The 13221-nt window shown below is 49.0% G+C and overlaps 2 protein-coding genes across 2 annotated transcripts in view; one reads left to right on the top strand and one right to left on the bottom strand.

Moving 5' to 3' along the window:
- AREL1 (apoptosis resistant E3 ubiquitin protein ligase 1) overlaps nucleotides 1-1880 on the top strand; it is a 293517-nt gene extending 291637 nt beyond the window's left edge. The window contains exon 19 of the mRNA XM_053697183.1: nucleotides 1428-1880. Coding sequence (XP_053553158.1) covers nucleotides 1428-1530 — 103 coding nt within the window. The 3' untranslated portion in view covers nucleotides 1531-1880. The remainder of the gene's footprint in view (nucleotides 1-1427) is intronic.
- NPC2 (NPC intracellular cholesterol transporter 2) overlaps nucleotides 1788-13221 on the bottom strand; it is a 28604-nt gene continuing 17170 nt past the window's right edge. The window contains exons 2-4 of the mRNA XM_053697173.1: nucleotides 5878-5985; nucleotides 5624-5796; nucleotides 1788-2096 (exon numbers count right to left, since the gene is read on the bottom strand). Coding sequence (XP_053553148.1) covers nucleotides 2007-2096; nucleotides 5624-5796; nucleotides 5878-5985 — 371 coding nt within the window. The 3' untranslated portion in view covers nucleotides 1788-2006. The remainder of the gene's footprint in view (nucleotides 2097-5623; nucleotides 5797-5877; nucleotides 5986-13221) is intronic.

Genomic DNA, 13221 nt, shown 5'->3' with positions numbered 1-13221 from the left:
CAAACTGCCCTAAACACAGCATACACCGCAAGAAACTCCCAGCTCACACAGGCGCTGCTACAGCTCTGCACACAAACTGCCCTAAACACAGCAAATACACCGCAAGAAACTCCCAGCTCACACAGGCGCTGCTACAGCTCTAACACACAAACTGCCCTAAACACAGCATACACTGCAAGAAACTCCCAGCTCACACAGGCGCTGCTACAGCTCTAACACACAAACTGCCCTAAACACAGCAAATACACCGCAAGAAACTCCCAGCTCACACAGGCGCTGCTACAGCTCCACACACAAACTGCCCTAAACACAGCAAATACACCGCAAGAAACTCCCAGCTCACACAGGCGCTGCTACAGCTCCGCACACAAACTGCCCTAAACACATTAAATACACCGCAAGAAACTCCCAGCTCACACAGGCGCTGCTACAGCTCCGCACACAAACTGCCCTCCATCAATTAAAGGGACAGTATACACTCATTTTCATATAACTGCATGTAATAGACACTACTATAAAGAATAAGATGCACAGATACGGATATAAAAATCCAGTATAAAATGGTTTAAAAACGTACTTAGAAGCTTTCAGTTTAGCTCTGTTGAAAAGGTAGCCGGAAAGCCCACTGCAAGTGGGAAATAAGACACTCCCCCCTCCCCCTTCTTTTGCATATGAAAAGACCCTTTACACAAACAGGAGCAAGCTGGAGAAGGTAGCTGACGGTATTCAAATAAAACTTTGGGGCTTGGTTAGGAGTTAGAAAATCAGAGCAATGTTATTTAAAAATAAGCAAAACTATACATTTATTTAAAAAAAAAAACTTTATGGGCTATATAAATAGATCATCTACAAAACATTTATGCAAAGAAAAAATGAGTGTATAATGTCCCTTTAAATATACCGCAAGAAACTTCCAGCTCTCACAGTGCAAGGATCCTTCTCTCTCCAAACTCCCTTAACTAGCAAATGTGCCCATCAGTATTCAGCTCCTCCACACCTACCAAGTATTCAATGGTTTTATCGTGCATAGCACATCCTCCATCATGTGAGCCCCAGTGCATTTGCCCATCTAAATCTAGCCTCAACCAAGTGTACTCCCCACACTCTCCGCCTGTAGCAGGCGTACACCTCGAAGATCTACCCCTAAATCCTGCTGTCATTGGCACAGCTCTAATTAGCCTTGGCCAAAATACATATATACCACTCATAGCCAGCAAATACACCCTAGAGTCCAATTCCATCAACCATGTAGAACACAACTGTCATGGGTCTTTAGTAGTTCCAACATGGACCAGCCTACACTTGCGTTATGTACAACGCACACAGATGTGCATCCCTACAAATACTTTGCTTCTGTTCTGGCATGTGCATCACTGCGTCCAAATGTCCTACACCTGTGTATTTCTAACATGTATATTCTTTTCTAGCTTTAACCAGCTGTGTCTCCCGACTTATGAATCCTATGAAGAGATGCACAAAATGCTTAAACTTGCCATTAGCGAAGGCTGTGAAGGCTTTGGGATGATCTGAGGGACATCAAGTGACGGAAGGAAACCTCACTGCTCATGACAGCCTACTAGTAGACCGGAGCCAAGTCTCCCCTGTGCGTGCCGCTGTATTCCATTCATAAGATACCAAGAGCATGACATTGTGTGGCACTACTGCTCTATCAACAAGCTTATTGTTTTGCAGAGATGTTCTCAGTTGGACTACTGCATGAGCACAGACTCCGCCAGCGCAAGAGACTCGACTAGTTGTTTAGCGCACAAGACTGAACACAACAGACATTAAACAGGAGCACTTTCATTTATTAAGTGTAAAAGAGAATCTTATATTAATGGAACAATCTTTTATTTAAAATAAAAACCAAAATGTCCTAACCCCCTAATTCTAATTGTTTTAGAGGAGAAAAGGTTATAACTGCACAGCAGTCAGAAAAGCTAAAAGGCGCAAGGAATGGAGTATAAAGCACTGAATCACTGGGGGGGTAGGTGGTTATCTTCTGCTTAGCCATTAGTGATCTCCACCGGGATGTCCCAACAAAACAGGTTATTTGAGTTGTCATCTTTTAGTTTCCACCTCACAATCAGCCTCATCTGTAACAAAAAAAAACAATGATAGTTGGTAAAAGGGATTATGATCCCACCCTTTGGCATCCAGTGTGTGTGTGTCAAGGAGGGGGAGCAATAAGAGTCTGCACAAGAGGGGGGAGGGAGCGGGACGTGTGTGTGCACAAGGGGGGGGGGGGGGGGGGGGACAGGACGTATGTGTGCACAAGGGGGGGGGGGGAACAGGACGTATGTGTGCACAAGGGGGGGGGGGGGGAACAGGACGTATGTGTGCACAAGGGGGAGGGAGGGAGCGGGACGTGTGTGTGCACAAGGGGGGGGGGGGGGGGAGCGGGACGTGTGTGTGCACAAGGGGGGGGGGAGGGAGCAGGACGTGTGTGTGCACAAGGGGGGGGGAGGGAGCAGGACGTGTGTGTGCACAAGGGGGGGGGGAGGGAGCAGGACGTGTGTGTGCACAAGGGGGGGGGGGGGGGGAGGGAGCAGGACGTGTGTGTGCACAAGGGGGGGGGGGGGGGGAGGGAGCAGGACGTGTGTGTGCACAAGGGGGGGGGGGGAGGGAGCAGGACGTGTGTGTGCACAAGGGAAGGGGGGGAGGGAGCAGGACGTGTGTGTGCACAAGGGAAGGGGGGGAGGGAGCAGGACGTGTGTGTGCACAAGGGAAGGGGGGGGAGGGAGCAGGACGTGTGTGTGCACAAGGGGGGGGGGGAGGGAGCAGGACGTGTGTGTGCACAAGGGAAGGGGGGGGGAGCAGGACGTGTGTGTGCACAAGGGGGAGGGAGGGAGCAGGACGTGTGTGTGTGTGCACAAGGGGGGGGAGGGAGCAGGACGTGTGTGTGCACAAGGGGGGGGAGGGAGCAGGACGTGTGTGTGCACAAGGGGGGGGAGGGAGCAGGACGTGTGTGTGCACAGGGGGGGGGGAGCAGAACGTGCGTGTGCACGGGGGGGGAGGGAGCAGGACGTGCGTGTGCACAAGGGGGGGGAGCAGGACGTGCGTGTGCACGGGGGGGGGGGAGCAGGACGTGCGTGTGCACGGGGGGGGGGAGCAGGACGTGCGTGTGCACGGGGGGGGGAGCAGGACGTGCGTGTGCACAGGGGGGGGAGCAGAACGTGTGTGTGCACGGGGGGGGGAGCAGAACGTGTGTGTGCACGGGGGGGGGAGCAGGACGTGTGTGTGCACGGGGGGGGAGCAGGACGTGGGTGTGCACGGGGGGGGAGCAGAACGTGTGTGTGCACGGGGGGGGAGCAGGACGTGTGTGTGCACGGGGGGGGGGGGGAGCAGGACGTGCGTGTGCACGGGGGGGGGGAGCAGGACGTGCGTGTGCACGGGGGGGGGGGGGGAGCAGGACGTGCGTGTGCACGGGGGGGGAGTGAGCAGGACGTGCGTGTGCACAAGGGGGGGGGAGTGAGCAGGACGTGCGTGTGCACAAGGGGGGGGGATGGAGCAGAAGGTGTGTGTGCACAGGGGGGGGAGCAGAACGTGTGTGTGCACGGGGGGGGAGCAGGACGTGTGTGTGCACGGGGGGGGGGGGGGAGCAGGACGTGTGTGTGCACGGGGGGGGGAGCAGGACGTGTGTGTGCACGGGGGGGGGGGGGAGCAGGACGTGTGTGTGCACGGGGGGGGGGGGAGCAGGACGTGTGTGTGCACGGGGGGGGAGTGAGCAGGACGTGTGTGTGCACAAGGGGGGGGGATGGAGCAGAAGGTGTGTGTGCACAGGGGGGGGAGCAGAACGTGTGTGTGCACGGGGGGGAGCAGGACGTGTGTGTGCACGGGGGGGGAGGGAGCAGGACGTGTGTGTGCACAAGGGGGGGAGCAGGACGTGTGTGTGCGCACAAGGGAGGGGGAGGGAGCAGGACGTGTGTGTGCATGGGGGGGGAGCAGGACGTGTGTGTGCACGGGGGGGGGGGGGGAGCAGGACGTGTGTGTGCACGGGGGGGGGGAGCAGGACGTGTGTGTGCACGGGGGGGAGGAGCAGGACGTGTGTGTGCACGGGGGGGGAGGAGCAGGACGTGTGTGTGCACGGGGGGGGAGGAAGCAGGACGTGTGTGTGCACGGGGGGGGAGGAGCAGGACGTGTGTGTGCACGGGGGGGGGGGGAGCAGGACGTGTGTGTGCACGGGGGGGGGGGGAGGAGCAGGACGTGTGTGTGCACGGGGGGGGGGAGGAGCAGGACGTGTGTGTGCACGGGGGGGGGGGAGGAGCAGGACGTGTGTGTGTGCACGGGGGGGGGAGGAGCAGGACGTGTGTGTGCACGGGGGGGGAGTGAGCAGGACGTGTGTGTGCACAAGGGGGGGGGATGGAGCAGAAGGTGTGTGTGCACAGGGGGGGGAGCAGGACGTGTGTGTGCACGGGGGGGGAGCAGGACGTGTGTGTGCACAAGGGGGGGGAGCAGGACGTGTGTGTGCACAAGGGGGGGAGCAGGACGTGTGTGTGCATGGGGGGGGAGCAGGACGTGTGTGTGCACGGGGGGGGGGGGGAGCAGGACGTGTGTGTGCACGGGGGGGGGGGGAGCAGGACGTGTGTGTGCACGGGGGGGGGGGGGGGGAGCAGGACGTGTGTGTGCACGGGGGGGGGGGGGGGAGCAGGACGTGTGTGTGCACGGGGGGGGGGAGCAGGACGTGTGTGTGCACGGGGGGGGGGGGAGCAGGACGTGTGTGTGCACGGGGGGGGGGGGAGCAGGACGTGTGTGTGCACGGGGGGGGGGGGGAGCAGGACGTGTGTGTGCACGGGGGGGGGGGGAGCAGGACGTGTGTGTGCACGGGGGGGGGGGGAGCAGGACGTGTGTGTGCACGGGGGGGGGGGAGCAGGACGTGTGTGTGCACGGGGGGGGAGGAGCAGGACGTGTGTGTGCACGGGGGGGGAGGAAGCAGGACGTGTGTGTGCACGGGGGGGGGGGGGAGCAGGACGTGTGTGTGCACGGGGGGGGAGGAGCAGGACGTGTGTGTGCACGGGGGGGGGGGGGAGCAGGACGTGTGTGTGCACGGGGGGGGGGGGAGGAGCAGGACGTGTGTGCACGGGGGGGGGAGGAGCAGGACGTGTGTGTGTGCACGGGGGGGGGAGGAGCAGGACGTGTGTGTGCACGGGGGGGGGAGGAGCAGGACGTGTGTGTGCACGGGGGGGGAGGAGCAGGACGTGTGTGTGCACGGGGGGGGAGGAGCAGGACGTGTGTGTGCACGGGGGGGGGAGCAGGACGTGTGTGTGCACGGGGGGGGAGCAGGACGTGTGTGTGCACGGGGGGGGGAGCAGGACGTGTGTGTGCACGGGAGGGGGGGGGAGCAGGACGTGTGTGTGCACGGGGGGGGGGGAGCAGGACGTGTGTGTGCACGGGAGGGGGGGGGAGCAGGACGTGTGTGTGCACGGGGGGGGGGGGGGGGCAGGACGTGTGTGTGCACAAGGGGGGGGGAGCAGGACGTGTGTGTGCACAAGGGGGGGGGATCAGGACGTGTGCTGGGTGATCTTTGCATAGATAGTATTTTGTGAAGAAAGAACATACAATGAACGTGGGTGATGAGCATTACTCTTTCACTGTCCGATGTTAATAAGCAGTGAGCACTTACAGAGGGGTACTCAGTCTTGATGGGCATCTTGGTAATGTAGGTGTACGTCTGACCATTCTTAATGGGACACTCTACACCACTCTTGCAGCCATCGGGTTCTGGGATGCCGAATGGGATAGGAATTTGTTTAATAACACCGTACACATAAGCCTTGCTGGAGACACTGTCCTCATCTGTAGGAACAATATGCCAAGCATGAGATTCAGGTCAAAATACAGAGGTCAGAAGTGATAGGGCAGCAAACAGGAGCTCACCGCTGGTGAAGGTCACATTGATGGAGTAGGTACTGCCTTTCACAAGAGGACACGGCTGGGTGGGACACGGGCTCACGTCCACACTGAGCAACTTCCCTTTCTGACCACCTACAAGGAATGTACCAGATAAGAAGAAAATGAAACCCCAAATTGTTCTTTCTTGATCAGACAGAGCATACATTTTAACCCCTTAATGACCAAGGACGTACAGGGTACGTCGTACAAAAAATGTCAGTTAACTACCAAGATTTCAATCGGTGGAAGCGATCCTTTCAAGGTATTGCCGTGATGCCTCGATATTGAGGCATCACTGCAATACCTTTTTTTTTTTTTTTTACACACCGATGCAGCCGATCGTTGGTGGGTGGGAGCCATTGCAGGGAGACGGCCCGTCGCTAGCAAACTTCCGGCCAGCAGTGTAAAATCACCTCTTAACCCGATGATAGATCTGTGTCCTATGCTTTCATTTGTAACTAGTAGTTATATTTGACCGCACAGCCTATTCTCCCGTTATTTTACATAGTCACTACTCAAAGGCAACACCAGTATACTAACAGGATTATATCCAACAGTAGCTCTTTTGTCTGTTTTTAAAGGGACAGTCTACACCAGAATTGTTATTGTTTTAAAAGATAGATAATCCCTTTATTACCCATTTCCCAGTTTTGCATAACCAACGCAGTTATATTAATATACTTTTTACCTGTGTGATTACCCTGTATCTAAGCCTCTGCAGACTGCTCCTTATCTCAGTTATATTAATACACTTTTAACCTCTGTGATTATCTTGTATCTAAGCCTCTGCAGACTGCTCCTTATCTCAGTTATATTAATATACTTTTTACCTCTGTGATTACCCTGTATCTAAGCCTCTGCAGACTGCCCCTTATCTCAGTTATATTAATATACTTTTTACCTCTGTGATTACCTTGTATCTAAGCCTCTGCGGACTGCTCCTTATCTCAGTTATATTAATATACTTTTTACCTCTGTGATTACCTTGTATCTAAGCCTCTGCGGACTGCCCCTTATCTCAGTTATATTAATATACTTTTTACCTCTGTGATTACCCTGTATCTAAGCCTCTGCAGACTGCCCCTTATCTCAGTTATATTAATATACTTTTTACCTCTGTTATTACCTTGTATCTAAGCCTCTGCTAACTGCCCCCTTATTTCAGTTCTTTTGACAGACTTGCAGTTTAGCCAATCAGTGCCTGCTCCCAGATAACTTCTTGTGCACGAGCACAGTGTTATCTATATGAAATACGTGAACTAACACCCTCTAGTGGTGAAAAACTGTTAAAATGCAATCTGAAAGAGGTGGGCTTCAAGGTCTAAGAAATTAGCATATGAACCTCCTAGGTTAAGCTTTCAACTAAGAATACCAAGAGAACAAAGCAAAATTGGTGATAAAAGTAAATTGGAAAATTGTTTAAAATTACATGCTCTATCTGAATCATGAAAGTTTAATTTGGCCTAGACTGTCCCTTTAAAGTGTTACACACTGGGTCCCTATTTTTAATTTTTATATTAAAAGTTATGTTTTACTTCTTTTGATCTCTCCAATATAGTCTAGGCATAGAGTTCTAACAGTGCAGTCCTTTCTATGGGTTTATTTTCCCACAATTTGTATTCATTTAGCACCACTCCTCATTCAGTATTAAATATTAAAGTCTGAAGATTCCCAATAAGGGGAGATTTCCGCTGCGGTGCCATCAGGACAACATTTACAAACTATTTGGCATGGGTGTTTTTTAGTGGTTGTAGATGTGTAAGTAAGATTTTAGGGGTCAAAGTTAGAAAAAAAATTAATTTATACTTACCTGATAAATGTATTTATTTCCGGATATGGTGAGTCCACGGCTTCATCATTTACTGTTGGGAATATCACTCCTGGCCAGCAGGAGGCGGCAAAGAGCACCACTGCCAAGCTGTTAACCCCTTAACGACCAAGGACGTGCAGGGTACGTCCTCAAAAAAAAGGCAGTTAATGCCTGAGAACGTACCCTGCACGTCCTCGGTGTGGAAAGCAGCTGGAAGCGATCCTGCTCGCTTCCAGCTGCTTTCCGGTTATTGCAGTGATGCCTCGATATGGAGGCATCCTGCAATAACCCTGCATGGCCATCCGATGCAGAGAGAGCCACTCTGTGGCCCTCTCTGCACCGGACATCGGTGGCCGGTAACGTTGGTGGGTGGGAGCTGACTTGGGAGGCGGGTGGGCGGCCATCGATGGGCCGTATAAGGTGGAGGGGGGCGGGATCGGGGCCGGAGCTGACGGGGGAGCGCACGGGCGCGCGCGCGTGCACAGAGGGTGGCGGGCGGGCGCGTGCACGGGGCGGGAGCGGGTGGGAACCGCTATACTACAGAAAATTTGATTGTAACTGTGGGGGAAAAGGGAAAAATTTTAAAAATAATAAACTTCAGTAAAAGGGATCTTGGAGGGGTGGGGGGTTGTTCTTGGGTGTGGGGGGAGCTACACTACAGAAAAAGGGATTTTTCTTAAAAAAAAGCACATTTTTGTTCTAAACTGGGTACTGGCAGACAGCTGCCAGTACCCAAGATGGCGCCCATTAAGGCAGAGGGGGAGGGTTAGAGAGCTGTTTGGTGGGGGATCTGTGAGGTTGGGGGCTAAGGGGGGATCCTACACAGCAGCATATGTAAATATGCTATAAAAAAAAACTCAAAAAAGCCCAAATATACCTTTTATTTTAGTACTGGCAGAGTTTCTGCCAGTACTTAAGATGGCGGGGACAATTGTGGGGTGGGGGAGGGAAGAGAGCTATTTGGGAGGCATCAGGGGGTCTGATGTTTCAGGTGGGAGGCTGAGCTCTACACTAAAGCTAAAATTAACCCTGCAAGCTCCCTACAAGCTACATAATTAACCCCTTCACTGCTAGACATAATACACGCGTGATGCGCAGCAGCATTTAGCGGCCTTCTAATTACCAAAAAGCATCGCCAAAGTCATATATGTCTGCTATTTCTGAACAAAGGGGATCCCAGAGAAGCATTTACAACCATTTGTGCCATAATTGCACAAGCTGTTTGTAAATGATTTCAGTGAGAAACCTAAAATTGTGAAAAAGTTAACTTTTTTTTTTTATTTGATTGCATTTGGCGGTGAAATATACCAAAATGGGCCTAGATCAATAGTTGGGGTTGTCTACTACACTACACTAAAGCTAAAATTACCCCAAAATGCTCCCTACATGCTCCCTAATTAACCCTTTCATTGCTGGGCATAATACACGTGTGGTGCGCAGTGGCATTTAGCGGCCTTCTAATTACCAAAAAGCAATGCTAAAGCCATATATGTCTGCTATTTCTGAACAAAGGGGATCCCAGAGAAGAATTTACAACCATTTATGCCATAATTGCTCAAGCGGTTTGCAAATAATTTCAGTGAGAAACCAAAAGTTTGTAAAAAATTTGTAAAAAAGTGAACGATTTTTTGTATTTGATCGCATTTGGCGGTGAAATGGTGGCATGAAATATACCAAAATGGGCCTAGATCAATACTTTGGGTTGTCTACTAAAAAAATATATATACATGCCAAGGGATATTCAGAGATTCCTGAAAGATATCAGTGTTCCAATGTAACTAGCGCTAATTTTGAAAAAAAATGGTTTGGAAATAGCAAAGTGTATTTATGGCCCTATAAGTTACAAAAAAAGCAAAGAACATGTAAACATTGGGTATTTCTAAACTCAGGACAAAATTTTGAAACTATTTAGCATGGGTGTTTTTTAGTGGTTGTAGATGTGTAACAGATTTTGGGGGTCAAAGTTAGAAAAAGTGTGGTTTTTTTCGATTTTTTCCTCATATTTTATATTTTTTTTTATAGTAAATGATAAGATATGATGAAAATAATGGTATCTTTAGAAAGTCCATTTAATGGCGAGAAAAACGGTATATAATATGTGTGGGTACAGTAAATAAGTATATAATATGTGTGGGTACAGTAAATGAGTAAGAGGAAAATTACAGCTAAACACAAACACCGCAGAAATGTAAAAATAGCCTTGGTCCCAAACGGACAGAAAATGGAAAAGTGCTGCGGTCATTAAGGGGTTAAAGGGACACTTAACACCTGCTGCAAATTAACTTCTACTTTTAATTCAGAAATGTACTCCAAATCTAGTAAAAAAGGATTTTTAGGCAGTCTGTGAAGCTTACCCCCAGTATATTCAAGAAGAGTGTTGTCAAACAGAATGGTGATGCTGAGCTCAATGCTGCTATTTGTAACGCACGTTGCTCACAGGCACAGCAGTCAGGTGATGTGCATGGCAGATAATTGTATAAATAAAGTTAAGAGGATTATCAGAATGCTCCCTCACTGTGGTGCTAATTGAGTGCTGTATAAACATCATATGTGCCTCATATTTAAATAAACATTCAGTTTGTCCATTCATTGTTTTAAAATCAAAGCAATCAAAACTTTCTGCGTTAGAAATACTTCTGCACTATTGAGTGCACAGCTAGAGGAATGTTTGTTTTAGCCAATAGCAGGCTACACAGGGAGGAGGGGGAGAGGCATGCTCCGTGGGGAGAAGGCAGGCAGCTGAATAACGCTGTATTTACATTTTACGGACTAGAAATTAAAAAGATGCTTACACAGTGCATAAATCCTCTAGTATAATGTAAATACAGCGTTATTCAGCTGCCTGCCTTCTCCCCACGGAGCATGCCTCTCCCCCTCCTCCCTGTGTAGCCTGCTATTGGCTAAAACAAACATTCCTCTAGCTGTGCACTCAATAGTGCAGAAGTATTTCTAACGCAGAAAGTTTTGATTGCTTTGATTTTAAAACAATGAATGGACAAACTGAATGTTTATTTAAATATGAGGCACATATGATGTTTATACAGCACTCAATTAGCACCACAGTGAGGGAGCATTCTGATAATCCTCTTAACTTTATTTATACAATTATCTGCCATGCACATCACCTGACTGCTGTGCCTGTGAGCAACGTGCGTTACAACATGGCAGCATACATAGCATTGCCAAGCACCGGATCAGCAGTCTGATTGAAGATGCTCTTCTTGAACTGTTTGGGGTAAACTGAGCATCAAGGATAGGGGTTAATGCTTAGTTTGTAATTATTAGTAAGTATAAGTTCGTTCAAACAATTTTTAGAAGGTGTTATAGGTCCCTTTAAGTATCACTCCCCTACCCACAAACCCCAGTCATGCGACCGAAGGTAAATGGAGAAAAAAGGAGTAACACAAGGTGCAAAGGTGCCTGACGTTTAGACAAAAATAAGTGTCTTGAAATAAAGGGCGGGGCCGTGGACTCACCATATTGGGAGAAATTTATCAGGTAAGCATAAATTTTTGTTTTCTTTCCTAAGATATGGTGAGTCCACTGCTTCATCGTTTACTGTTGGGAACCAAAAGACAGGCAGTCCTAAACAGAAGGCATCGCCGCTTGAAGAACCTTTCTCCCAAAAGAAGCCTCAGCCGAAGCAAAAGTATCAAATTTGGAAAAAGTACGCAGAGAAGACTAAGTTGCAGTCTTGCAAATCTGTTCCACAGAAGCTTCATTTTTGAAAGCCCAAGAAGAGGAGACAGCCCTAGTGGAATGAGCCGTAATTCTCTCAGGAGGCTGCTGTCCAGCAGTGTCATAAGCAAAACGAATTATACTTCTCAACCAGAGAGAAAGAGAAGTAGCAGTAGCTTTCTGACCTTTACGTTTCCCAGAGAAACAAACATGGCAGAAGACTGGCGAAAATCCTTAGTAGCCTGTAAATAACAAATTTAAAGGGACAGTCTACCATAGAATTGTTATTGTTTTAAAAGATAGATAATCCCTTTATTACCCATTCCCCAGTTTTGCATAACCAACACAGTTATATTAATATACTTTTTACCTCTGTGATTACCTTGTATCTAAGCCTCTGCAGACTGCTCCTTATGTCAGTTATATTAATATACTTTTTACCTCTGTGATTACCTTGTATCTAAGCCTCTGCAGACTGCTCCTTATGTCAGTTATATTAATATACTTTTTGCCTCTGTGATTACCTTGTATCTAGGAACCTTCTTCCAGCCCCCTGATCACATGACTGTGACTGTTTATTATCTATTGTCTTAAATTTAGCATTTTTTTGTGCTAAATCTTAAATAACCCCCTGTGCCTGAACACAGCGTTATCTATATGGCCCATGTGTACTTTCTCTTTGTGTTAAAAAGAGATTTAAAAAGCCTGTGATAAGAGGCAGCCCTCAAAGGCTTAGAAATTAGCATATGAGCCTACCTATATTTAGTTTAAACTAAAAATACCAAGAGAAAAAAAGCAAATTTGATGATAAAAGTAAATTGGAAAGTTGATTAAAATTAAAAGTCCTATCTGAATAATGAAAGTTTAATTTATACTAGACTGTCCCTTTAAAGCACGTACAACATCCAAGTTGTGCAACAAACGTTCTTTGTGAGAAGGATTAGGACAGAGAGAAGGAACAATAATTTCCTGATTAATATTTCTGTCTGAAACCACTTTAGGAAGGAAACCTACCCTAGTACGAAGAACCGCCTTATCGGCATGAAAACAGAATTTATGTTTACCTGATAAATTTCTTTCTCCAACGGTGTGTCCGGTCCACGGCGTCATCCTTACTTGTGGGATATTCTCTTCCCCAACAGGAAATGGCAAAGAGCCCAGCAAAGCTGGTCACATGATCCCTCCTAGGCTCCGCCTACCCCAGTCATTCGACCGACGTTAAGGAGGAATAATAGCATAGGAGAAACCATATGGTACCGTGGTGACTGTAGTTAAAGAAAATAAATTATCAGACCTGATTAAAAAACCAGGGCGGGCCGTGGACCGGACACACCGTTGGAGAAAGAAATTTATCAGGTAAACATAAATTCTGTTTTCTCCAACATAGGTGTGTCCGGTCCACGGCGTCATCCTTACTTGTGGGAACCAATACCAAAGCTTTAGGACACGGATGAAGGGAGGGAGCAAATCAGGTCACCTAAATGGAAGGCACCACGGCTTGCAAAACCTTTCTCCCAAAAATAGCCTCAGAAGAAGCAAAAGTATCAAACTTGTAAAATTTGGTAAAAGTGTGCAGTGAAGACCAAGTCGCTGCCCTACATATCTGATCAACAGAAGCCTCGTTCTTGAAGGCCCATGTGGAAGCCACAGCCCTAGTGGAATGAGCCGTGATTCTTTCGGGAGGCTGCCGTCCGGCAGTCTCGTAAGCCAATCTGATGATGCTTTTAATCCAAAAAGAGAGAGAGGTAGAAGTTGCTTTTTGACCTCTCCTTTTACCTGAATAAACAACAAACAGGGAAGATGTTTGTCTAAAATCCTTTGTAGCATCTAAATAGAATTTT

This window comes from Bombina bombina, chromosome 1 (genome assembly GCF_027579735.1).
Source record: "Bombina bombina isolate aBomBom1 chromosome 1, aBomBom1.pri, whole genome shotgun sequence".
Lineage (NCBI taxonomy): Eukaryota > Metazoa > Chordata > Amphibia > Anura > Bombinatoridae > Bombina > Bombina bombina.
This window is presented reverse-complemented; position numbering and strand designations above follow the sequence as displayed.